At 43.0% G+C, this 24,331-nt stretch overlaps 1 protein-coding gene across 4 annotated transcripts in view; it reads right to left on the reverse strand.

Moving 5' to 3' along the window:
* Nucleotides 1-784: 784 nt before the first annotated feature.
* KIF16B (kinesin family member 16B) overlaps nt 785-24,331 on the reverse strand; it is a 284,805-nt gene continuing 261,258 nt past the window's right edge. For all 4 annotated transcript variants that reach the window (XM_087445640.1, XM_087445639.1, XM_004433738.2 and 1 more), the window contains one exon: nt 785-2,047. In XM_087445640.1, the coding sequence (XP_087301766.1) occupies nt 1,889-2,047 (159 nt within the window). In that variant the 3' untranslated portion in view covers nt 785-1,888. The remainder of the gene's footprint in view (nt 2,048-24,331) is intronic.

Below are 24,331 nucleotides of genomic sequence, written 5' to 3' on the forward strand. Positions count from 1 at the left end.
TCAGCCAGAGCCAGCTCATGCCTGAACTCCAAACTCAGCACTAATTACTTCAGATGGGGATTGGATCAAATGATCTTCTCATTCCTGCACATCTGACAAATACATGTCTAATTATTCTTGCCAAGTCATTATTGCACCTGTGTGACTTCACTGAAACGCTTGCCTTGAGCCCGGCCTCCGACATAGGTCCAAAGGGCAGGAGATAGATTATCTGGTCGGCTGAAGAAAATCATTTAATTTACTCAGCAAACGAGGGACAATCTTCTTCGACTTCTTTGAAATGAATGACCTAGGGTTAATTATCATCATCCCGGTTTTAGCCTTTAATCTCTAGGTTTAACTTCTCTAGTAGGAACTGCCCCTAAACCTATGTCTGTAATCAGGACTCCAGACAAAAGCAAGCCTTCCTGTAGCAATTCTTAAAGTCCTCATTTTTTTCATGCTAAACTATGATATCTAATTAGTGCAGTAACATTTTTTCCCCTTATTGGCACAATTGCATCTTCAAACATATTTTTTAGGTTGGAGAGCTCTGTTGTGCAGGCATATTCTAGAAGACTGAATGCAAACATGTTTTGTTACCCATTCATTTGTGACTTCAATCGCTACTAAACTGCATCTTCTGCAACACAAATGCTAAATTATACATTATGTATCTTTCCAAGCGTATTAGATAAATTTTTAAACAGACCAGTAGGAATAATCATGTCGCAAACTTAAAATAAACTGAGCTACGGGGTAGATTCCATAACTTCATTTAATATTAATAGCAGCTCAATTTCAATTTTGAAAAAGCAAATACCTTTAATAAATTTGGTGTGAATGATTATATATTTTGATACTATTGTACAGGAGTGTGTACATGTATAAATCTATAGGTAGAATTATATACATTTCAATATATACCACATATATATTTTTTCCACTCACATTTTTCTCTTTAGTAAAACAAAGCCGTTTTACTGTACATGGATGTGCAGTGCTACATTAAGTCCTGAGTAATTTAAGGGATCATTAGTAAGGTACTGTAAATTCTAGTCTTTCAGCTAAAGATCCAGTAGATTCTGTAATCAAAATGTGAACAAAATAATGTTTAAAAATATGCATTCAGCTATGCGCTCATTTTGTGCTTAGCAGAGAAAGCTGGAGAATGCACAGTAGCCATTTACATCTGGGAAAATTTTCTTGAATATTCAAGATTAAACAAGCATCCTATCTGTATGGATTTACAGACGTTTTAAGTGATGTCACCTACATCCAATGTGTCAAGCAGGGAAGACTCCAGTCATGATTGGACCGAAAATCCGTTTTGCAGAATATGAAATTCTGTGTAAACATCAGTGTTTAGGTATTATACAAAAGTTCTGACAAACACGGGGAAAAAGAAAAAATACGATGAAATAATTTAAAATGCTTTTCTTAGGATATAGCCAGCCACATGGAAGGAATACAAAAAATAAGAGTGTATTTTGGTGAAAGAGGAAACCAGAAGAAAGTCACTGAAGGGAGGTCTGGTAAGCCCCCCACTTTGGGAGGTTCCAGGTTGGCTTGGCTGAGAGAGCCCAAGATATCAAGCCACGTCCATCTTGCCACAGGGGATGGACTCCGCTGTGCAATGAGAAGGAAGCCCTATGGGGAAAAGGCCACATTCAACCGCAATGGAACAGCAACAGCTGCCTGTCAGGGTTACCATCAGCAAGCAAAGCATCCCAGTCCCAAACTCAGGCACTAGGAAGGAACTCGTGAGGCGCGCCAGGCTGGCTGCCGCATGTCTGCCTGCAGCAGGAGGAGGCACGCCCAGACCTCGCGCGGGAGGCTTCCCTGCACGGGAGGCTTGCTGCAACGACGAGAAGGCACTGCGTTGGTGGTTCCTGTGTCACCCCCAGCTCTACCCGGTCCCGTGGCTGCTGTAGTCAAAGACTCCTTTCTTGAAGAACGGCGAGAACTCACAAATGGTGTGTTTCGAAAGAGTCAGCCCCACTTTGTCGATGTGTAGGGGAGATGTCGCAGATTGAAGCATCACACTGAAAAAGTCCCTGAGGTATTTCTGAGGAAGAGACAAGAGTTAAAAACATGGTCAAGACACTGTTGGGTGGAGTTAGGGAGAGGAGATGTCCAGAAACAACTTTCCATCCGCCTGGAAACAGCTGTCACTGTCATTAGAAACAGCACACGGGGAATCTCCTCGACGGCCTTTGCTATCATCAGAGCAACCTGAGGACATATAGCTGCAAAATCCGCAACATAGATGACGTTTCTTTGGCTCAGAGCTCTGATTCATGGCAACATGGCCTTGGGCCTATCTGCAGACAATATCCAGAGAAATGCCAATGCGGTGCCGGGCATAGGGGGTCTGCTTTTCAGTAACAGTGTCACTAGTTAATATCCTACTTTTTTAAAAAGTCATTTTTTCCTCCAACTTACTTATTAAATAGAAAAATGATTAAAAGGGAAAAAAAAAGTCTGGCCATCTGTACAATGCCAAACGAGCTGCTGACTGGCATTTTTAAATGGCACAGGCACTATCCACTTTGGATCCTTCTTATAAATTAAAGGAAAAGAAATAGTGGGGATGAGAGGGTCAGTTCCAAGTACTAATACTTATAGATCATTTGCAAACCCCATAATCATCAATGAAAAGAACTTCTTGCAAAGATCACTTCCTCTAAACCCCTTGCTCCTCCCTCCCCTGCTGCACGTGTCTGTCACCGCATCGGCCGCCTCTTCTGGCACTGAACAAGCAAAGCATGTCTGGGACTAGCAGCTGAGATGCTGGGGATGAGATCAGACGTGGCTGCTGGCAGGAGGTATTAAAGGAAAAGAGGACACACAAAAATAGTTAATATATTTCAGGTCGGGCAAATCTCTTCTATACTAGAAAATGGGGCGCATGGGGGCGGTTTTAGGCCTAAATCTCTATTACCATCTTAGCTTGTTTAAAAAATATAAATGATCCTGTCACAAACTTAGAAATTAGATATAATAATTATGGACTCTGAGTAACAAAAAAATTCGTCTAAGAACACGGCCTAGGCCTTGAGCAGTGGTTCCCAACCAGCGGCGATTTGCCGCAAAGAAGATATTCAGCCAAGTCTGGAGACATTTTTGATTGTCACTCGGGGGGGAGGCCCGAGGTGGAGGCCAGGGATGTGGCTAACACCCTACAGTGCACAGGACAGCCCCTGTGACAGAGGACGCTTTGGCTCCAGATGTCAACAGTGCCACAGTTGAGAAACCTCGGCCTAGAGGAAGCAGACTTCAGCTACCTCTATGAATTGCCAACTTGAAATTTACCTCTGAAAGAAGACATTCTGCTCAAGGAAAATTTGTTAGCTTTCTTAAAAAGAAAAACAAGGATTATTAATAATTAACATTTGTAGAGTAACTTATAGTTTCTAAAAATCTTCTAATGTCTACTTTTTTACGCTTTATGACAGTGTAACTGATACATAACTGCCTATCTGTCAAATGTACAAGCTGATGAGTCTGGACACATGGATACACCTGTGAAACCATCAAGATGATAAACATTTGCACTACCCCCAAAAGTTCCCTAAGTCACCTGATTTTACCTTATCATCACATTCTGCCTAGAATTACCTCTTTTTATTACTGTAATACCCATTTTCAGGTGAGGAAACTCTTGCAGCAAAGGTGAGCAAGGCTAGTAATCCAGAGAGGAGACTTGAAAACAAGTGTTTTTAACTCAGACTCTGTTTTCCCCGTTCAGTATTCCTAACTTACTGGTCTCACGGTAATCTCTCACGAAAGGATCTTGATACAGAAATCAGGTCGAGGTAAGAAGGTGCCAAAACCAACTGCTGAAAAATGAAGATCTTACCCCAGCACTTATTTGCATCAAAGTGGCAAAAGGGAACCTGATTTCCACTCTCCTGGGGGAAGGGAAGCTGAATATCAACTCCAGAGGGACCCGCAGTCCATCCAACACGGTCACTAGTAAATACCGCAGACCACACCTGAGCAGCCTAGGCTTGCAATGAAATGCACGTGCGCAACAGACTGTTTTTGGAAGATCAAGTGTGAAACGATCTAGAAGGGGGAAGACGGGGTGCTGGTCCACTTGGGCATGGCGCTGCCACTCCTCAAAGCGTGAAGAGAGCTGGGCCGGCCACGCAGGTATCACCTCAGCAGCTCCTCTGCGGCTCCTGCCTCAGGTCTCCCACAGGCTGCATTAACCTGCAGACGAGTGCTCACGACACACCTGCCTTCAAGATGAGTTCTGGCAGAATAGAAGGTATTTAAATAGGAGGAACAGATGTTGTATCAACATTTGTCATAATTAGCTCACAAAGCAGGGGCCCTTAAAAGGGCCAATAAAGCCTGAAGAGTATAATGAAAAGAGAAGTGCAAGTTAAAAATATAAATAAAAGAAAAAGAGAAAGTCTTTGAGACATCTTCCCTACCAGGGCACCACCATAAAAAGAGAACAGTACACTAGCTGCAGGTAATGTCTTTTTCTTTACGGGAACTCATTCGCACGTCTTGATGAAAACTCAAGCTAGATCTGATTCGACTAATTCTAAACGTTACAGAAGAGTTTTTTCTTTGCAAAACAAATCTCTGCTTAGCAGAATTGGGCAGTCTTGGCTTCTTTACATAGACTGATTCTTTGGTGCAGAGAAATGCTTCAAGTAGCAGGTGCTCTTTGCAGTGAACTCCAGTGCTCTACAGGATACGAGGAGAGGCACGACCGCGGCCGGCTATGTCCAGAGCCACATGCTTGAAGTGTGCTGAGCGCATCCTTTCTCGAGAAAGACAAAACCAAAGAACTAGGGCTAGGGCTGGGGACAGAAGACAGAACTAAAATTCCAGAACTTCTTGAGGTCACAGACAGCATTCTTGGCACACTGCTGAGCTTGGGAAAAGTGCTTAGAAGAAACAGTGATGATTGATTTTGATGAGTTAATTTTTTAAAAATTGAAGTATACACAGAGGAAACAGCACACATCGTAAGTGTACAGCCTAATGAGTCTTCAAAAAGTGAACATACCTGTGTGATCAGCATCTAGATAAAAATAATACCACATTTCTAGTGCCCAGGCAGCCCTAGCCCTCCTCATACTCCTTCATAATCTTCCCCTCAAGTGTAACCGCTATCCTGACTTCTCGCACTACTGATGAGTTGTGTCAGGTTTTGAACTTCATGTGAATGGAATCACACTGTGTCTGGCTTCCACTGCTTAACACAATGCTTGTGAGATTCATGCACCTGTTGGGCGGATCTGTAGTTTGTTCATCATCACTGCTGTATGGTATTCCATGTGTGAACATCCCCGCTGATTGACTTGAGCAGAGGGGTGTGCAGTGGTGACTGGTTTGATTCTTTTGTCTGAACTCTTCTTCAATACTGAAATGTACTTCCATATAATGGTGTCTGGTGAGTCACGTTTATTACTATTCCTCCAATAAAGAAATTTCCCCTTAGGGTTTTAGGCTCAATCCAAGATCAGCCAATGTACTTGAACTCTGCTATAATATATATTTAATATATATTATAATCATATATAAAATACATACTTAAATACATACATTTATATTAGTAAGTTTTGGCGCCTGTGCTCACAATGTTTTCCACAGCATCTGTGGCTGAAAGGAGAAAATTTAAATTCTTCCTGTCCAAGCTTTCCCTTTACCGTTGAGCCAAAGACATCCTAGCCCTCCCTGGTACGTGAAGAATAAGTCCCAGAGCTGAGCTGCATCCCCAGGGCAGTACACTTTATAAACGAGTATTACAAAAATTGAAGGACATTAGGAGTTTAAGTGGCTTATCAGGGTCAGAAGGGCAAAGCAAGAAAAGGATTTGTGAAATCCGATATCCAATTTCTGTTTCTTTCACATGGTATTTTCTCCATTAGAAAAAGAAACAAAAGCAGACATATTTAAATGTCTGTAGCCATTAGGGACCACAGAAGGCCTTCAACCCTTGTCCACCCAGGTGGTGGGTGTCACACCCAAGTCTTTGCTTTGTTAAACACCCTGGACTGGGTCCACTGAGGACACCCCCCGGAGTTGTGCAACATTTCAGCCCTGCCCTTGGTACTGGGAGGATGAAAGTCAGATTAAACCAAATCCTCTTTCAGTAAGATTGCAAACCAGGAAACAGAGTGGCAGAGCGAGAGGGGGTCTGGGAGAGGGCCTGAGAATGAGCGACAGAGGCAAAGGGAAGGGGCCAAGAGGAGAAGGGGGCCGCAGAGAGATGGAGCCGCTGGCTGGGGGAGGGCAGGAGAGAACAGGCTGGGAGAGAGGGGAGAACAGAAGAGGGAGGGAGAGAAGGGAAACAGCACGACAATGTTGGAGGTGAACGTCGTTATTTGTTTCCCTAGTCGGCAAAAAAGATTTAAGAATAAGAAATATACTAGACATTTATCTAAGTTTTTACTTTTTGCTACTTGGACCAACACTAAAGTATAAGGAGTTATCTTATCAATACTTTCAGAAAATCAAATTTAGGTGGCTAAGCTTTAAGGCATATTTCAGTACTGACAGAGTACCTTGATGTCATAAGGTGCCTTTCTTCTACAGGCTGCAGGCATATTTTATTGTTTTTTAAAGTCAATATAGGTAGACAAAGTGAGCAGGGGGTAGAAGTAACTGGGAGAGACGGGCCCCCATGGGTCAGTTCCAAACAAAGTGTTGTACTGTCATGTGCTTTTAAAAATCCCCCCAAAACAAAGACAAAATCCAGTAGGGACCTGTGAGCTTTTAAAGGGGAGGCCAAGAGAGACCAAGGGGAGGTGTCGGAGACGCCCCACACCAGGCTCCTGACCCCCTTTCCAAAGTGGTCTTTTTTTTTTTAACTCTACTCTGCCAAGACCCCTCCGAGTATTTCCTCAGGACTGTCTCCCAAGTGCACCCACCAGGCTGACCAGCTCCCATCTCATTACTTTTATGCAGAGACCCTTTACCAAGGGCTTGCAATGTTCCGGGCACAGTGAGAACTGTTAATGGTATACCTCATTTAATTACTGCAACAATTTTATGAGGTAGGGATTATCATTATCTCCATCTTATAGTTGAAGAAACTGAGGTCCAAGAAGCTAACGTAATGTCCCACAGAGCATATGAATGGGAGAGCCGGGACCACATCCAGATCATCCACCTCCAGAGGCTGGGTCTCAATCACCAGGTTGTCGTCCACAGGGTCCACCATCGCAGTTTCTCTGGTTAGGCCCCCTCTTTCCTGACCACTGCTGTCTCTCGCTGGGCAAGGCCATCTACACTGGGCATCTCGGCTGCCTGGGCTAGATATGCTGCCTTTTCCAGGCCTGTTGGTGTGCTCATGGAGACCAGTGAGCACTGCGTTCTCTAGAGCTAATGTTCCATACCAACACGGGGGAGACACCTCTTTGCTGTGAGGCTTATACTTCTCTACACAGAGTCACGTGCAGCTCTGCTCATGCTCCGATATCCTACTTACAGGTGGGCACTGGCCATTTTTTGACTGTCTTGCCTCCATTTCCCTTCCCAAATAGCACTCAGATTCCCTCTGAAAAAATACCTTCCTCTTCTTTGGGAACTGGCTGACTTAGGGCAGAGGGCTGGTGAATCTTTCCCATTCATATTCTGGATAGGCACCTCACAGCCAAAGAGCTAATTGAGACTCCACTTGGAGTCGGCTGCAACAAAGGGTCCTTTGGGGCAAGGCTCTTCCAGATTGCAGAGCCTCGGCCATAGAGCACCTTCAAGTGTGAGATAGTCAGGGACCTCCCACAGAGGGGCAGCTTCAGGAGAGCCTTTGGTCTTCTCATGCCCAAGCCTGGGAGTTGATGAACCATTTGCTTACAATGGCCAGCCATTTTCTACTGTTTGCAATCGAGTTCACTGACAATAAGCCCTGGAGCAAGGGCAAGTGGCAGCACCAGTCAGGAACCAGAGGAAGCCTTCCATCGACAGCCCCTCCAAGATCCCGTGGGGCTCGGGGCTCGTCTGCTGTCAGACCAAGGTGTCTGCCCAGGGCACTCTTCTCTCAGGAAGAGGTGATCTTAGGAGGCTTTCGTGAATAACACGTCAGCCGGGTCCGCACACCCTAGTGGAACATCCCCAGCCAAGTGCGAAGCTGGAAGGCTCCTACCCCAAACCCTGATATACACACAGGCTGATCTTTAACATTCCAACACCATTTCAAAACACAACAACTAAACGTTACTAATCTTTTGAACCACAACACAGGCTACTGCAGTCTACTGGCTGTGTTAATGCGTTGTGAAAGGAGAAACACACTCCCTACAGCAATACAGGGTAATTCGGCAAGAATTTAGTCCACTACTTCAGAGCATGAGCCTGGTACCTCAACCAATATACTGCATCAGGGAAAAGGAGGAAAACAGAACGTGCTGCTACATGCTACTGCATTGTCGACATGCTTGATGAACGCCATTATGTTAACATGATTCACGTGTGACCTACAACACACTTTCAGTCTCAGCTCTGCTGAAAGGAAAAGTACTTAAGGTACTGGAACAACAATCAAGTTGTAAGCTGGCCTTTAGACAGCCTCTGCTGGGTTTTTCTTTTCAACTCTGGAGCTTCTGGATGAAACGCTAGTCTGGTCATAGGGAATGACCATGTGCTGTATGGTCCATTCAGAGAAAAACTAGTGACATCAGCAGGGTGTTAAATGGTGTGGCCCCTCCCATCTTGCAGCCATTCCCTTTCAGGTCTGGAATCTAGAAAGAAGGGAAAGTTTGAGATTAGGGAAAGGAGGGGTGGAGGAGTGGTGTCCAAGCTCAGCAAACAATGTGAACAAGGGAGGAGGCCAGCATGTGTAGGGCTCTGTGTGGGGAACAGCGGGACTTGAAGGAGAACACAGAGGGCCTTGAATCTGGCTTTGGGTCTGCAGGCACATTGTACAAAGCATTTCCCAGTTCATGAGCTCATGTGATCCCTAAGACATGCTGAAGAGGAGGAGGACAAGTATGCATACCCTTTGTTTACAGATGAGGAAACTGAGATCCCGAGAGGCAGTGACTTGGCCAAGGCTGACAGACCATCGGAGGCTGAGAAAATGACTGGCTCTTCAAATTCAGGAGAAAGTCAGAACGGCCTAACATAATTCTCAAGGTGCACTCCTTTAAGGCTGAAATAAGGTGCACTCCTTTAAGGCTGAAATAATGTGTAAATGTAAATGTCGCCCCTCTCTTTGGGGCTGTCCATACCACGCTCATGTAGGCTCTCAGAATTTACCTTGAATTTCAATCAACCACTGCGCGTGTGTGTGTGTCGAGAAGATGGAGGAATGAGGATAGGGCCTCAGAAGCACTTGAAAGACCCCACCTCCTTATCTTTTGGCTCCTCTATTAGCAGGGGGATAAAATCCCGACCATTTTAAGTTATCAAAAGGTTTCTGTTTTAAGAGGGTTCATGACTGTAACCACAGCCTATTGCTTATTTCATGTGCAATATATCACCCCAGCCGTGTCACTCTAATGATTTTCCCAGCCATCTCATTGCTGTGGAGCCCTCTTCATTTTACAAAATTTTTACATAAATCCATAATTTAATTTAAAGTTATTGAAATTATTAAAACTGAAATGTTCTTTAAAAATGTAACAGGACCTTATATTTCACTGGCATTCCTCATTTTCAGAAGTCACCAGCCACGGTGGAAGCTTAAAGGCAACTATCAGTCTAACAAGACTTAGAGGCTTCATTTACCTTGCAGCCCTTGGAAAATTCACCATCAACTGATGGGCTCTGAAGCTAGATCAGGCCCAGATGGAGACACTCTGGGATATTTCTAGACCTGACAGAGGTCTGATCACCAGTGGCCATGTCATGAATCGACCCAGTGGGGTCAATATCATTCACTCAGTCAAGTCTTCCCAGCTCTAAACTCTCATAAATTCTAGTCTGAACACTTCTCTCCAACCATTTAGGAATTATAAAATTTGTCTCCACTGGATTAAATATGCTGGGTTCCCTCCCAGACAGGCCCCAAATGTCCTCTATACTCCGATGAAATTAGGACAGTTTGATTCAAGCAACTCATTCATCCAGCACACAGGTACTCCACACCTGCTCTACATGACGAGGGTGCCAGGCACTGGGTGTCCAGTGTCATATAAAACACAGTGCCTGGTCTCACGGGCTGGCCTGTGCCATCCCCTCAGTGTTCAGAATTGTTCTTACTGGTGCTCTGCTCCCATCATCTAAATTCTACTTATCTTTTAAGGACTGGATCAAAGTTTGTTCTTTGTCGACTCATCTCTCTTCAGGCTTCATTCACACACCCAACAATATTTATTGAGAGCGTTCTACGTGCCAGTGCTGCTGCAGATTTAGTAGTGAACAAGACTCATGTTCCTGTCCTGAGTAACCTGCAGGCCTGACAGGGAGACGGACAGGTAAAGTAGTAATTAAAATATGGCTACAGCAAAACAGGAATGAGATGCTTTGGGAGCACATAGGAAAGGCACCCAGCATAGTCCTAGGAATTGGAGACATTTCTGCCAAGACCTGAGGAGTAAGACTCAAGCAGATGAAGATACTGGGGGAAGATACTGGAGGAAGGCTGTTCCAGGCAGTGGGGAGAGCATGTACAAAGCCTCATGGCAGGGAAGCAGAGCTCAGGGCACCATTGATGGTCCAGCATGACTGGACTATGCACCATGTGTGGCCCATTCAACCTGGGGGACACACTTCTGGAGTGCACTGCTCACTGATCAGCTCTCTACCAGGCCTCACACTGGGCGTCCTGCACTGTGTGCTGGCGGTCTCTCTTCTCTCTGGCCCATGGAGTCCTACCAGGCCTTCTGGGTGGAGGCTGTTACTTGTTTTAACCAAAAAGACTATACTGGAGGTAATGTTATTAGTGAAGAAACCACCTTGCAGGTTCCAGTGCCCCAGCTGAGCCCAGTTTTTTTTTGTTTTTGGTGAGGAAGATTAGCCCTGAGCTAAAATCTATCGCCAATCCTCCTCTTTTTGTGGAGGGAGATCAGCGCTGGGCTAACATCCATGCCCATCTTCCTCTACTTTATATGTGGGACGCCTGCCACAGCATCGCTTGATGAGAGGTGCATAGGCCCACACCCGAGATCTAAACCTGCGAACTCTGGGCTGCCAAAGCAGAGTGCGCGAACTTAACCACTACGCCACAGGGCCGGCCCATGAGCCCAGTCCTTAGTGGAGCCATGATCAGAATGTAGCCGTACAAGCGGGCTGACCTGACATCTGACACTTGGAAAAGATGAACCACTTGGCTGAGCTCTGCCCAAATTCTAGAACCACAGCACCAAGAGCAATAAAATGGTGGTTGCTTTAAGTAAGGCACTAAGCTTTGGGGTAATTTATTACACAGTGATAGAGAACCAAAATTCGTGTGTTTGGGAATAAGGTAAGAGATGAATGAATAAATGAAATTAGTCAAAGAGAATGGAAAAAGTTACTTTGGTTTCTATTTATAATTTATGACTAGCCATAAAGTACAGTCCTATTCTATTCAATGCCAACCTCTTCCAACCTTTTTAGTATTTCTAATGAATAATTCTGTCTTAGCAGGTACTTCTTTTCTATCTTAGGCTTTAAAGTAAATACTTGAAACAAGTAGTCATCATTTGAAATATGGCATTTATTTCTTGATGTCATAGAGAATTTCTGAGAGCTCCTGGTTAAAACGTGAAAACGTTAGTCTGTGATTACAGAATGAGAACTATTCATTACAGCTATTCAGAGAATCTTTTTTATGAGTTTAATGACATAAGCATATTGTATTGAATTATTATGGTACTGCATCAATTGGGCTCATAAATTTAATATACTCAGTCTGGTTCACATATTTTAATTTAATTTTAATAAAATCCAGCCAGCTTTAAAAATTTTATAAGCAATGTGCATTTAAAGTCCATGTGATATTCAATTTTTACAGGTTGATGTTCTTGCTCGGGGCATTAAGTAGCTTCAATGGTCATGATGACCCAGGCTGGCTGACCAGCAAGCTTAGGGTGATACCTTACAAACAAGCCACATTAGAAAGCCCAGAATCTGCTTGGACCATGAAGCTGATTAATTTTTTCTCTAGAGCACAAGTCAATACCAGTCCCACCTTTTTTGGTTCATAGAGGTGGAGAGAGGAATTGAGTTTACCCTGCACCTGTGAGCAGAAGCGACAACACGTGTCAGCTCTAACAGAGTGGGCAAATGGCTTCCAGAGAGTAGGCAGGCCCCACTCTCAACTTCATTTGGTTGAAGCAAAAAATGGGAAGATGCTATGGGAGAAGCCCAGTTCCCAGTGCTCACCCAGGGTCTTTGACTTTTGTTTACTGATATTTTGGATCTAGGTAAGAGATGGGTAACAGGCTAAACATAGATGCATAGCAACTCAACTTCCTCAGCATGGAGTTGGGGGGAGGCCGGAAGAGAGCCCTGGAGGCATCTGTTGGCCTGTTTGCACTGTACGGCTGCTGGAAGCTAACTTCGCACTGCGAGCCGGCTCCTCCGCAAGCTCCTCCGCAATCAGTCACCATGCAGCCACCATGCTGGGTGCTGGGGACATTACAGCACAGGGGTCTGAAGTAAGTCCCTGAACTCTGAACCTCAGTTTCCTTGTTTGATTATATTATCTTCTTTTTAGGACTAGAAGATTAAATGAGCTACTGCCCATAAAGTGGGCTGGGCCCAATTCACATTATTATCCACATAGCTTTGTCCTCAGGGAGTTAACAGGCAAATATGTTAATTTTCTCCTCTTTTAGATGTTTGGAAACACATGGGCTTAAAATGTGGAAGTACGTAATTTTAATGTTTTCCCCTTCAAAGGAAAGTAGAAGATAGCAAGAATCTGGAATGGTTTTTTTCCCAAAGTCACCTTATATCAGATATTGGCAGACCCTTTATTTCAAGAGTTGCTTTAAAATAAAGAAGAGTTAACATTTTTCCAAAATGGGGAATCACTAAAAATAAGAAGAAATCTAACCTATACCAGGTAAATTAATATCCCCCCAAAGCTCACTTCAAGATACATTTTGGATACTGAGATTCTGAAAAGTGCCATCTAGGGGAAAAAATACCTATTCTTTTCCTGTGTCTAAGCTCATGATTCCTTCCTGCTCGGTATAAACCATCTAAGAGGCTCCTGCCCTTCTGAGATAGAATGAGTCTCCAAATGACCATTTTGACTGACAGACTTTCAAATGATAATCTTGCTGTGTGCTACCTCTTGTCTATAATGTACTTAAACTCAAATTCAAAGAACCAGGTCCTAAAAAACTCAAGAATCAAGAAGCTGTTGCACGTTAATTACTGGCATTCCCAATATTCCCTTTTAGCAGAAGCTGAGACCTGGGTGCAGAGCGATGCTTCAGGAACAGTGAAGGACCACCTCGTTCCTTTCTGCCAGCTGTGGCTGTGGTTCAGCAGACCGATCCAGCCCTTTAAGGTCTGACCTAAGGTCATTTGTGTATCAGTGGCAGGTTTTCTTTGGCCTGCCTTGGACAGGGCCATCACTGAATAACACGAAGTCTCTGAATTCCAGGGCCAGAGGGTAAGCTTTTGAGACTCTAGGGGGGAAGACCCACAGCCCCTTTTTTGTTCTCTGGACCAGGGGTTCCTCACGATCCCTGTAGGACTATTTGCCTTGCAGATTATCCTTCTGCCTGGGGAATTATTCCTCAGTGTCCACACACTGCCCTACGTCCCAGGGGAGCCACGGTCATGCCGTGGTGAGGACTATGGCCCCGAGTGGTGGGCCTGTGACCCCACTCCACAGAGGGGATTAGCTGGGGATTTGGATTATCTGCACCAATGATCCCCTTCACTGGGGACAATGACTGAGGCTTGACTGTCAGGAAAGGTGAAGGCTGGGAGAAAAGCCAGACCAAAACTTCTCTAATACAACATCTCTAATTCTAAAACAGGATGGAGTAGGTGTATATTTCATATAGGAAAACGAAAATAAATTCCTTTACCCAACAGATATTATCTACAGAATTAAGCATCTAAGTTAAAATATATATACATTGAATACATGAACTTCCTGCACAGTACTTTGCTCATGAAAGACACTATCCCTTAGATGACCAATGCATGAATGGCTATTAGGTAATGTTAATAAATCTTGATAAATAATGAGAAGCATGGGTTTTCTTCCCTTAGGAGCTTACCTTGCAGCAAAACCTCACAGGTTTATAGTATCTTCCTTCTCTTGAACGAGGGATATTTACTAAATTACTGTAGAGAAGGAAGTCTATCAAATCAATTTATGCTTCAAAGCCAAACTTTAGAAACTTTTAAAATTATCCCGGACTTCTCTCAAAATGTGAGAAGTTGCTGCAAAAGAGAAGTGAAGAACGCTGCCGGCCGGGCAGGTGATTCAACACGTGCTCCCTGGACCCTCGTGTCTGCCGTGCTGACCACCCAACGAACCCGAAAACTGTGCAAGCGTCAGGCTTTTACGTGTCGAAACTTTTAGCACCTGCGGCTGTTTTCAACTGCAAGCCTGTGCAAGTAGTGCAGTCCAAGCTAAAAAGAAGTACTGGAAAATGTGGATGCAAAGAAGATCTTACAGCTCACAAGGAAATCTCACTAGCCAGGGGCTCTTGGAGAAACTATGGGGCCATTCAATCTAAGAAATAATGGGCTAATTTGAGCTAATTTGACATCCACAGATTCTGCCACAAGCAACCCGCCTTTCAAAGTGAGAAAAGTCAGTTTATACTGACTGAGCTGTTACTTGAACATGCCCAGAATCTTTCAAATAAGAAACCGCAAATCAACGCAATTCTGTGAACCAGAAGACAAGCACCATCAATGGAAAAGGAAAGGTGAACCGGCACCAACACACACCAAGAAGCGTAAATACCCCAGACGGTGGGGACAGAGAGCAGACAGTCCTCGTGCTGCTCAGAGCACCGATACAAGAGCCCTGTGATCCACTGGGGCGCTGATTCCAGCTGGCTAAAGAAATCCACTGAGAAAAAGGTGACGGCTTCATTTACCACCATTTTTAACTTTGATTAGCAAATGCTTTCTTGATTTCAATACCAGTTTCTTAATTTTATTTATAAATAATATGAAACAGATGATCTCAATTAGAAAACAGATTAGAAAAGTCAATTTTTCTTTGGTTGCCTGGAATGAATACTATATATGTAAATGTAAATGCACTGCAGGGAATTGCTGGGAATAGAAATAAGTCTATCTAAAACCGGACTGGAGCTTAACATGGGCAAACAATGAAGATAAAAAGTTATATGGAATTGGAACAAACTGATGTTCTATCCATTTCTTTCCCCCGAATATTGTCCCAAAGAGCTGCTACATATGCTACGATTCATTAGCACATGTACAGAAGAAAAAAGGATTGTCAAGGGAAAAGAATAACTAGCTGAATTCCAAAATAAGTAGGCACTTTACAAAGGCAACAAAGAACAGTCTGTAGGTTCACTGGCAAAGGCCAGCGTGAGCACCTTTTATCTGAGAAAAGCACCATTTATTTGGGAAACAAATCTGAATAAACGGAGTTAAGGGAACTGAAGCATTTTCAAGAAAGCCAAATGCAAATTGGGCAGGGCTTTATAAAAGAGAAAAGGTGATTTCCAAATGTATATATAAAGAGTGAGTAGAGAACTTAGTGGAGGCAGGACAGAGACAGCAGTTCTTAAACTAAACGAATGCGCAGGAAGAATTTTGAGCAGTCCTTTGGGCAGATGCAACAAAGGAAATGTAGGAAGAGGAACTGCGCGGACATCAGTGGAACTACAGAAAATTGACTATTTCAGGAAGCAAGAAGCTTGGCCTTCAGGTTTATGACACTAGAAGATACAAAAGCAGTAAGTGGAATGTTAAAACAAGGGAAGAACGAGTGAGGTGGACCACATAGTACAGTGCTTCTCAAACAACCTGCAGAGACAGACCAAGAGAAAGAGAAATAGCAAATAGAGGAGACGAAAATGAGAGGAGGACCAGGCCAGGGGGTTCAACACAAACAAACGGGATTCCAGAAAGAAACAAAAGAAAGAAACTTAAGAGAGGAAATCATCATGAAAATCTCCCAGAGATGAAGGACATGAGAGAGATAAGGGCCATGAAGATAAGCCCGTTGGAACTGATGGACTGCTTACCAAAGTAGAACTGTGAAAGCTCAGAACACTGAAGCCGGGGGCAGGCCCTACAAGCTTCTGGCAGGGGACAGAGAAGGTTCACGTCACATACAAAGGATCTAGAATCAAAATGGTTCTGAACTGCTAAAGAGCAGCACTGGAGTTAGAAGATAATGAAGCAATCCCTTTGAAATTCTGAAAGAAAATGGTTTCCAGCTAATATATTATATCAGCCAGTGTGTGGGTGAAGAAAGACATTTTCAGACATATATCTAAGAAAGTTACCTCTTCTACATCCTTTCTCAGGAAGCTACAAGAGATGTGCTCCATCAAAATGAAGGAGCAAATCAAGAAAGAGGAAAAACCTGGGGCACAGGAAGCAGGGGAAAGAATTCAAGAGAGAGCAAACGATGATGGAGAAGGGAGATCAGAGTAGATGTGTCTCAGTTTGATTCCAACAGGCAAGAAGTTTCCAGGAGACAGTTCTTCAAGGAGGCTGTATTCATGAAAAAACATTCATGAATGTTTTCAGAAGAGATGTGCACAACTGACCAGGCATTTGAAGTTGAACTAGTGATCAGTACACAATAAACTAAGCAAGCACACGAGCTGCTGGCACGCAGTCCCGACATACCGTGTGGAAAGGCTGAGCAGGGAATGGCAAGTGCTCCCGCCCATTTAAGGATGCTGGGGTTGGGGGTGCATGTCAGGGAAACCACTGTCCAACGCGGGATGTTAATAGATAGCACCTCAATTAAAACAAAAATCAAGAAGAAGCAACATGAACGCAATTTTAGTTTGGAGGAAAATACCAAAAAGTATTGAAAGGTTGCTCCTGGGGAAAGGAAAATGGAGGATATAAACAGAGGGCAGGGACTGCTTTTCAGAAAAGCCTAATGGAACTATTTCAGCATGTCCGTAACTGACATTGACTTAAAAAAAAGGCTTAAAAACTACATATGTACACAAAACAGCAACAGGTTGTCTGTCTGTCTGTCTGTCTCGCTCTCTCTCACATACACACAGAAAAATGGTCAGAAAGGATACAGGCTCAACCCATAAGAGCAGTTACCTGTGGGAAAGTGACTCAGTTTGAGATCCTCTGAAAGCAGAAACGGCAGTCGTTCATTTAGGGACGGTCCTGGACATAGAAGCAAAGGGGAAGGAAAGCGAGAGAGGGAAAAGGAGAAAAACCAATACAGGCAGTGCTGTCGAGCGGGTTACCACTGTGGGCTTCGGGGAAGGCTGAGGGAGCCGGTGGGACGCTGCCAGCACACATTGGAACAGTCTGCCAGGGCCACAGCCAATATCACGGTAGGTCAAGGGGACGAGGACTAGCACACAGCATGCGTCAGCTATGGGATGGGACTGGGGTGGTGGTGATTAAGGGGAATCCTGGCTTTAGCTGTAAGGAGGGAGCCCTTCACTTGGTGGCACCTGCTAAGCCCCCTGGTGCCAGGGTGCTGGGGGACTGGGTCTTTGCTCTGGGCTCCAGCTGCTTTGCTTCCTCCCCAGCGTGCTTACTGTGTCTTTAGCATCTAATTTTCTGACGAGGACTTTCTGATTCACAGCAAGCTTACTCATTATTTTCCTAAGGAGAAACAAGCATTTCTAAAGGGTTTATATAATGCAAGTTTTATTGCAATGTTAAGCGATAAGAACTCAGGTGAATGTGGTCATGCTCTGGGCCAAAGTATATCTGTCATCGAAACTATTCCAGAGGATTCAGAAGATACAGAGCCACCCATAACCTCCCAACTTGCCCACTGTCTCAGCTAATATCCACTTGGCCAGACTGTGGCATCTCCATGGGACCAAGCCAGAACGGCTGCCAGTGCTGAGGTCCCCAGAGACTGGCCTCTGCTGCAATCATTTCCACAAACTCCTGTGTTTTATGTTTCTACAACAAAAATGGATTCTTATTTCATTCTATTATGTAACTCTATCTATCTATCTATATACAATATTGAATTATATCTATAATTAACATCTCTATACGCATCTATAACCTATACAGCTATAATCTACATCTGTATTATATCCATATAACTATATTTATAATTATGCCTATATCTATACAACACAGTATATAGATAATTAAATCTATAATAATTATATCTTATTATATCATGCTTTATTTTATAATTAATAATATATCATTGTCTGTCTCCTCCTCCAATGAGTATTAAAAAGATTGTGACTGCATTTAAGACAACGCAATCGGGGGCTCTAAATGACAATCTGGTCACCTGATGGTGCCAGGAAGGGACTAAGAACTTGACTGGTGGCTCATCCCTTTATCTTCACCCAGGACAATGTATGCACTGGGGGGAAAGAAAAAATGTCAAGCTCTGGCAGAAACAAGCAACTCAAACTGAATAAACAGGAATACTACTAGAAATTAATGACACAAATACGACACTACTGTATACATGATTCAAAATGGTCACTGATTCCAAAACAATTTTAATAACTCAGGCATCATCAGAAGGCAGTCAGTGTTCTTTCTGCCATCAATCATCACATCTCAAGTCCTGCTATTTTCTTCCCCTACTTTTAGCTCTATTTCCATCTGACACTTCCCCAGGGCCTGGGAGCTAATTAAGTGCTTCAGTTTAAAAAACTTTTCCTTCTCACCCCTGTTGTGCTGCAGCATGAACATGAGATGTAAGGGGCGGAAGAATGAGAAAATATTAAAATGGTATTTAATTAAGCGGAGTAAACAATAAGGTCAATAGCAACTTGAAGGGAACATCTGTCTCCGAATAAGGCATGCAAGCTTCCTCCAGGTACCGGCGACAGAGAAGTGAGCTTTTGCTGCATGCTCCTTCGTCTGTGCCACTTGTGACAGCTACTTCTGTTTCAGAGGCAATGAGACATTTAATAAAAGAAAACAAATAGCAATGCCTCGCTATATCTGGGAGCAGAGTAGGAACAACTCTCCAGCTGTTTAACACTGCAATGTTCAGGCTTCATTTCTTTTTGCTTTTAAAAGTAACCAGGGAAATAAAAAATGTTCTCGAACAGAGCGTACATAGCTCTTAAGCCTGCAGTCTTGAGCTGTGCTGCATTACTTTCACCTGATGCTATTTCCATAAATAGGAACAAGTTGGAGAATCTCCATTATGTATTTGTTGAGCCCCAAACACCTTGCAAATGAGCATGGGAGCTGGGAAGATGACAGAGGTTGCCAAGTTAATGCTAGGACTGCATGTGAGGTGGGACTGCAATTGAGATTGATATTAGACTCTCAAAAGCCCAACAAATGGAAAAATTACCATTGCAGCTGTATCTGGGGTGAACAGAAATTACTTCTGTCATGGTTAATTTTGTGTCAAATTGACTGGGCCACAGGTGCCCAGATAACTTGGTCAAACATTATCTTCGCGTGTCTGTGAGTTTATTACTGGATGAGATTAACATTTGAGTCAATAGACCGAGTAAAGCAGATTGCCTTCCCTAATGTGGGTGGGCATCACCAAATCAGTTGAAGGCCTGACTAGAACAAAAGGGTTGACCCTCCCATGAGTAAAAGGGAACTCCTCCTGCTTGAGGGCACTGAGCTGGGACAATGGTCTTTTCCTGCCTTTGGACTCGAATGGAAACATCAGTTCTTCTTGGGCCTCAAGATTGCTGGGCTTTCAGAATGGAAAATTATCAGCTCTTCCCAGTTCTCAGGCCTTTGGACTCAGACTGAAGTACACCATCTGCTCTCCTTGATCTCCAGCTTGTGGACAGCAGATCTGGGGACTTCTCAGCCTCCATGATTGCACGAGCCAATTCCTTATAATAAACATCTTTACACAACCACCCACCCCCCCCGCCCGCACACACACACACACACACATTCTGCTGATTCTGTTTCTCTGAGGAACTCTAACGCAGTTTCCAAACACCAAATTAGTGAAGTGGTAAAAAAGCACTATTTCAATACCATAGGTTGTGTGTAGAACTGTAAAATTTACAGATATATTTAATATTAGATTTCACTGTCTTCTTAAGATTAATGTTCAAGGTCTTGGGCATTAATTGGGGTAATTTCATCACCAACCCCCAGTTATCATTCAATTGAATGATGAGCCATGCTAACTGTTTCTCCTGTGTATCTCTCTAATATCTCCACTTCTCTCCATCCCAACTGCCATTACATCCTCCTTCAGGCCACAGTCATGTCTTACCTGACGAGAGCAACAGCCTGGTCACTGCCCTTCCTGCCTTCCATCTCCCCTGCATGCACGCATTCTCTCCACAGTAGTAAAATCTCATCCCTCCATGCATCTGCTTAAAATACTCCATTGGCTCCTCACTTTCCTCTGGATCAGGTCCAAAGTCATGGAGATGGCTTTACAATCTTGCTTTTCCTTCCCTCTCTACCCCGGACCTGTCTCATCTTTCCACAGCAGATTCAGACTCCTGGGTCCCACCCTAGTCCTGGTGAATCAGAATATACTGGAACAAAGTCTGAGAATCTGTTATCTTTCAAAAAGCTGCTTAAGATAATTTCAAAGATCAGCTAGACAGGTTTGAGAAGCACTGCTTTGGGAACCACAGCCTCTCAAAACCGCAAAGGTAGCTCATGACTATCCCTGTAGTTATGACAGGGGCCTGTAATTAGTTCTTGAGTTGTCTCTGCTCCGACAGGATTGTGAGCTCTTTGAAGACAAGAACCATATGATGACGCACGCAGGGCAGGCTCAATCTAGGCATGGGGAGTAGCCCTGAGCATGGACAATGATTGTCATTGTCACAGAATTGCGTTACTAAAGACAGCAAACGCTACAAAAGAGAGAGCACCAGACACCACGGGCTTCCTCTGAGATGCAGTGGGAACAACAGCACCACGTATACAGTGTTCTCGACAAAAAAGAAATCAGACCTGAACTCCATCAAGCCTCTCAATCTAACTACTGGTTTTCAGAAAATGCAGGACTAGAGGAGCATAGTGAATGAAACCATGGGGATGCAATTAGCAAAACACAAAATGTGAGAATTCAATGGATAAATGACACGGTTTCACCAACAACAGATGGTGAAAGAAAAAGAGGGAAGGGAAACCTATAGATTATAAGACACTTGAGAGACATATCAGCCAATGCTACATGTGGATATAATCTGGATCTTGATTCATCCATTGAAAAAGAAGAGAGAAAATTGGTGTGGCCTGAACATTGACTGGATATTTGTTTATACTGAGAGATTAATTTCTAGGATGTGTGTGTGTGTGTGTGTGTGTGTGTGTGTGTGTGTGTAATGATAATTGCATTGTTGTTATGTTTAAAAAAAAATAAAGAGTTTTTCTTCTTAAGGCATACATCCTAAAATACAGATAAAATAATATAATGTCTGGTATTTGCTTTAAAATAATTGTGTGTGTGTGTGTATGAGTGTGTGTAGTGGCTAGGGGTATAAATGAAACAAGATTGATCACACACTGATTAAACGTTAAAGCTGGGTGATGTCGGAGGGTACACTGGGGTTCATTATATTATTATTTCTGGTTCGGATATATTGTCATGAGAAATAAAGTGAAACAAGAAGGTACAGATTATTGATTTCTATATTATGATATCTTAAAGTTCCTTTAATGCACCGAGGTTTGGAAAGTTGGAGATGGTCGTATAACTCTTACATAGAGAAATTTGCTAATATAATAGGATTGTACTCTTTGATTATAAGAATTCTTTTAACATCTAATAATAATAAATCTAAGACTCCTAGGTAAAGGCAATTTCTCTTTTGAGCGAGAAGGGGCTGCAAAGCATTGTCAAAGAAGGTCACTCTGCACCAAGGAGAACCGGGGCCGTCTCCTTAAATGAAGATGTTCTTCTCTTTTCCATGGGAAATTCTAACTACACTTTGATGCTAAAATTAATGTGCTTCAGTCCTTTTGGCTCTTAACTTGACAGATTGTTTCAACTTTTCTGTCTGGCAGAACTAAGGGGAATTTGGTTTTGGTAAAGTAGAAAGTTGAGGCAAAGGAAGGGGCAACCTATATGCAGATTTCTTAAGTGACCCTGGAAGAAAAAATCTTTCCAAATTATACTGACAGTGTAATTAAATGTAATAATAGGTCACTTAGGATATCCAAAGTAATACTACAAGACAGAAGAAAATGAGGGTCCTTTGAACCAAATAGCAATGTGAAAAAGTCTTTGTAGAACTACATGAAGATTACAGGGGAAAAGGATCTTTACAACTGTTTATCAATTACATTGGTATTCCACCTGGTCTCTCACTTACTTGATGGTTACATGTGATTACAAGAGATTTCCTTCTTGGTTTCTGTGTTTAAATGTTTTAATTTGCAAAGATGTTCTGCTGGGTGGGCACCTCATTAATTTGCAGACTCTGAAAAGCACTGAGTCATATAGACAGATATCTATCCTGAGTTTGGAAAGAATAAGTGAATAAAAATGGTGCTTGGTAAACATAAAATAGTGACTTTCAAATTTCAGAGTAATAAGTGAGCCACTCCTAATAAAATGTAAGTTATCATATGCTAAGCAGTGGAGAAAATAAGTATGAAAAATATAATCTGTTTAGAGGATGATTACCTCCCTCTTAGTAATACTTTAACCTCACACTCTTAAGACAAATGTGTAATAGTGTCAAATCCACGCACCTGCTCATCTGTCCATACATTCTCCTTCCCTCCTTTTGTTGAACAAAGCAATGAAAGGACAATGGAAAAATCAGAGGACAGGAGGACAGAAGTGAAAGAAGAATGAAAAGAGAAAAGGAGGACAGGAAGAAGACTATAAATGCATGACTGCACGATGATTTATTTTTAAATGTTTTTTATAGACTATTTTGAAGAGCAGTTATAGGTTAACAGAAAAATTGAAAGGAAGGTACAGAGGTTTCCCATGTACACCCCTACCCCCACACCAGAGGATGACATTTGTTACAACTGATAAACCTACACTGACACATCATATCACCCAAAGTCCATAGTTTAGATAGGGCTCACTCTTGGTGGTGCACATTCTGTGGGCTTTGACAAATGTGTATGTTGGGGGAGGTCATCAAGAGGATGTGACCGTCAGTTGACCTGTGAGCTGGACCTGGGCAATCAGAGGCTCCTCACCCCCACTCCTGTCCTTGGAATGTACATTCTGCCACCATTTCTACTGTGGGAGCTGTTTTCAAGGATGCAGCCTTGAGAGGGCAATGCGTTGTTGAGACCGTGAGGACAGTATATGTGATTGAACCCTGTTAAGGCCTCTATATAAACTTTAAGATTCTGCCGGGTGGGTGCAGAGATCTCTCATCACGCAGCTGCCCAAGACAAGCCTCATATGAGGGTTCCCTTGCTTATTAAAACTGCCACCTACCAAACTGGGGTGGTCTGCCTCTTTCTTCAGTCTCTCCTTGCCTTCTGTGTATGGAAACCAGCTTCATATTGCACTGAGAAGCTCCTGAGGTTTCAAACCAGCAGTATAATGGCATATATCCACCATGATAGTATCACACAGAGTAGCTCACTGCCCTAAAAATCCCGTGCTCTGCCTAGTCATCCCTTCTTCCCCTCTAACCCCTGGAAACCACTGATCTTTTTACTGTCTCCATAGTTTTGCCTTTTCCAGAATGTCACATAGTTGGAATCATAAGTATATCAGTCTTTTCAGATTGGCTTGTTTCACTCAGTAATATGCATTTAAGTTTCCTCCATGTCTTTTCATGGCTTAATAGCTCATTTCTTTTTAGTGCTGAATAATACTTCACTGTCTGGACGCACTACAGTTTATTTATCCATTCACCTACTGAAGGACATCTTGGTTTCTTCCAAGTTTTGGCAATTATGACTAAAGCTGTTATAAACATTCATGTGTAGGTTTTTATATGAACATATGTTTTCAACTCATTTGGGTAAATATCACGGAGTGAAATTGCTGAATCGCATGGTAAGAGTGTGTTTAGTTTTGTAAGAAACTTCCAAACCGTCTTCCAAAGTGGCTGCATCATTTTGCATTCACACAAACAATGAACGAGAGTTCCTGATGCTCCACATCCTCACCAGCATTTGATGTCCTTAGTGTTTTGGATTTTGACCATTCTAATAGGTGTACAGAGGTATCGCATTGTTATTTCAATTTGCAATTCCCTAGTGACACATGATGCTGATGAGCATCCTTTCATGCCTATTTGCCATCTGTGTATCTTCTTTGTTGAGGTATCTGTTCAGATCTTTTGCCCATTTTTTAATTGGGTTTTTCATTTTCTTATTGTTGAGTTTTAAAAGTACATTGTAGGGGCCGGCCCCGTGGCTTAGCGGT

This window comes from Ceratotherium simum, chromosome 21 (assembly GCF_057802395.1).
Source record: "Ceratotherium simum simum isolate JZ-2026a chromosome 21, ASM5780239v1, whole genome shotgun sequence".
In the NCBI taxonomy this organism is placed as follows: Eukaryota; Metazoa; Chordata; class Mammalia; order Perissodactyla; family Rhinocerotidae; genus Ceratotherium; species Ceratotherium simum.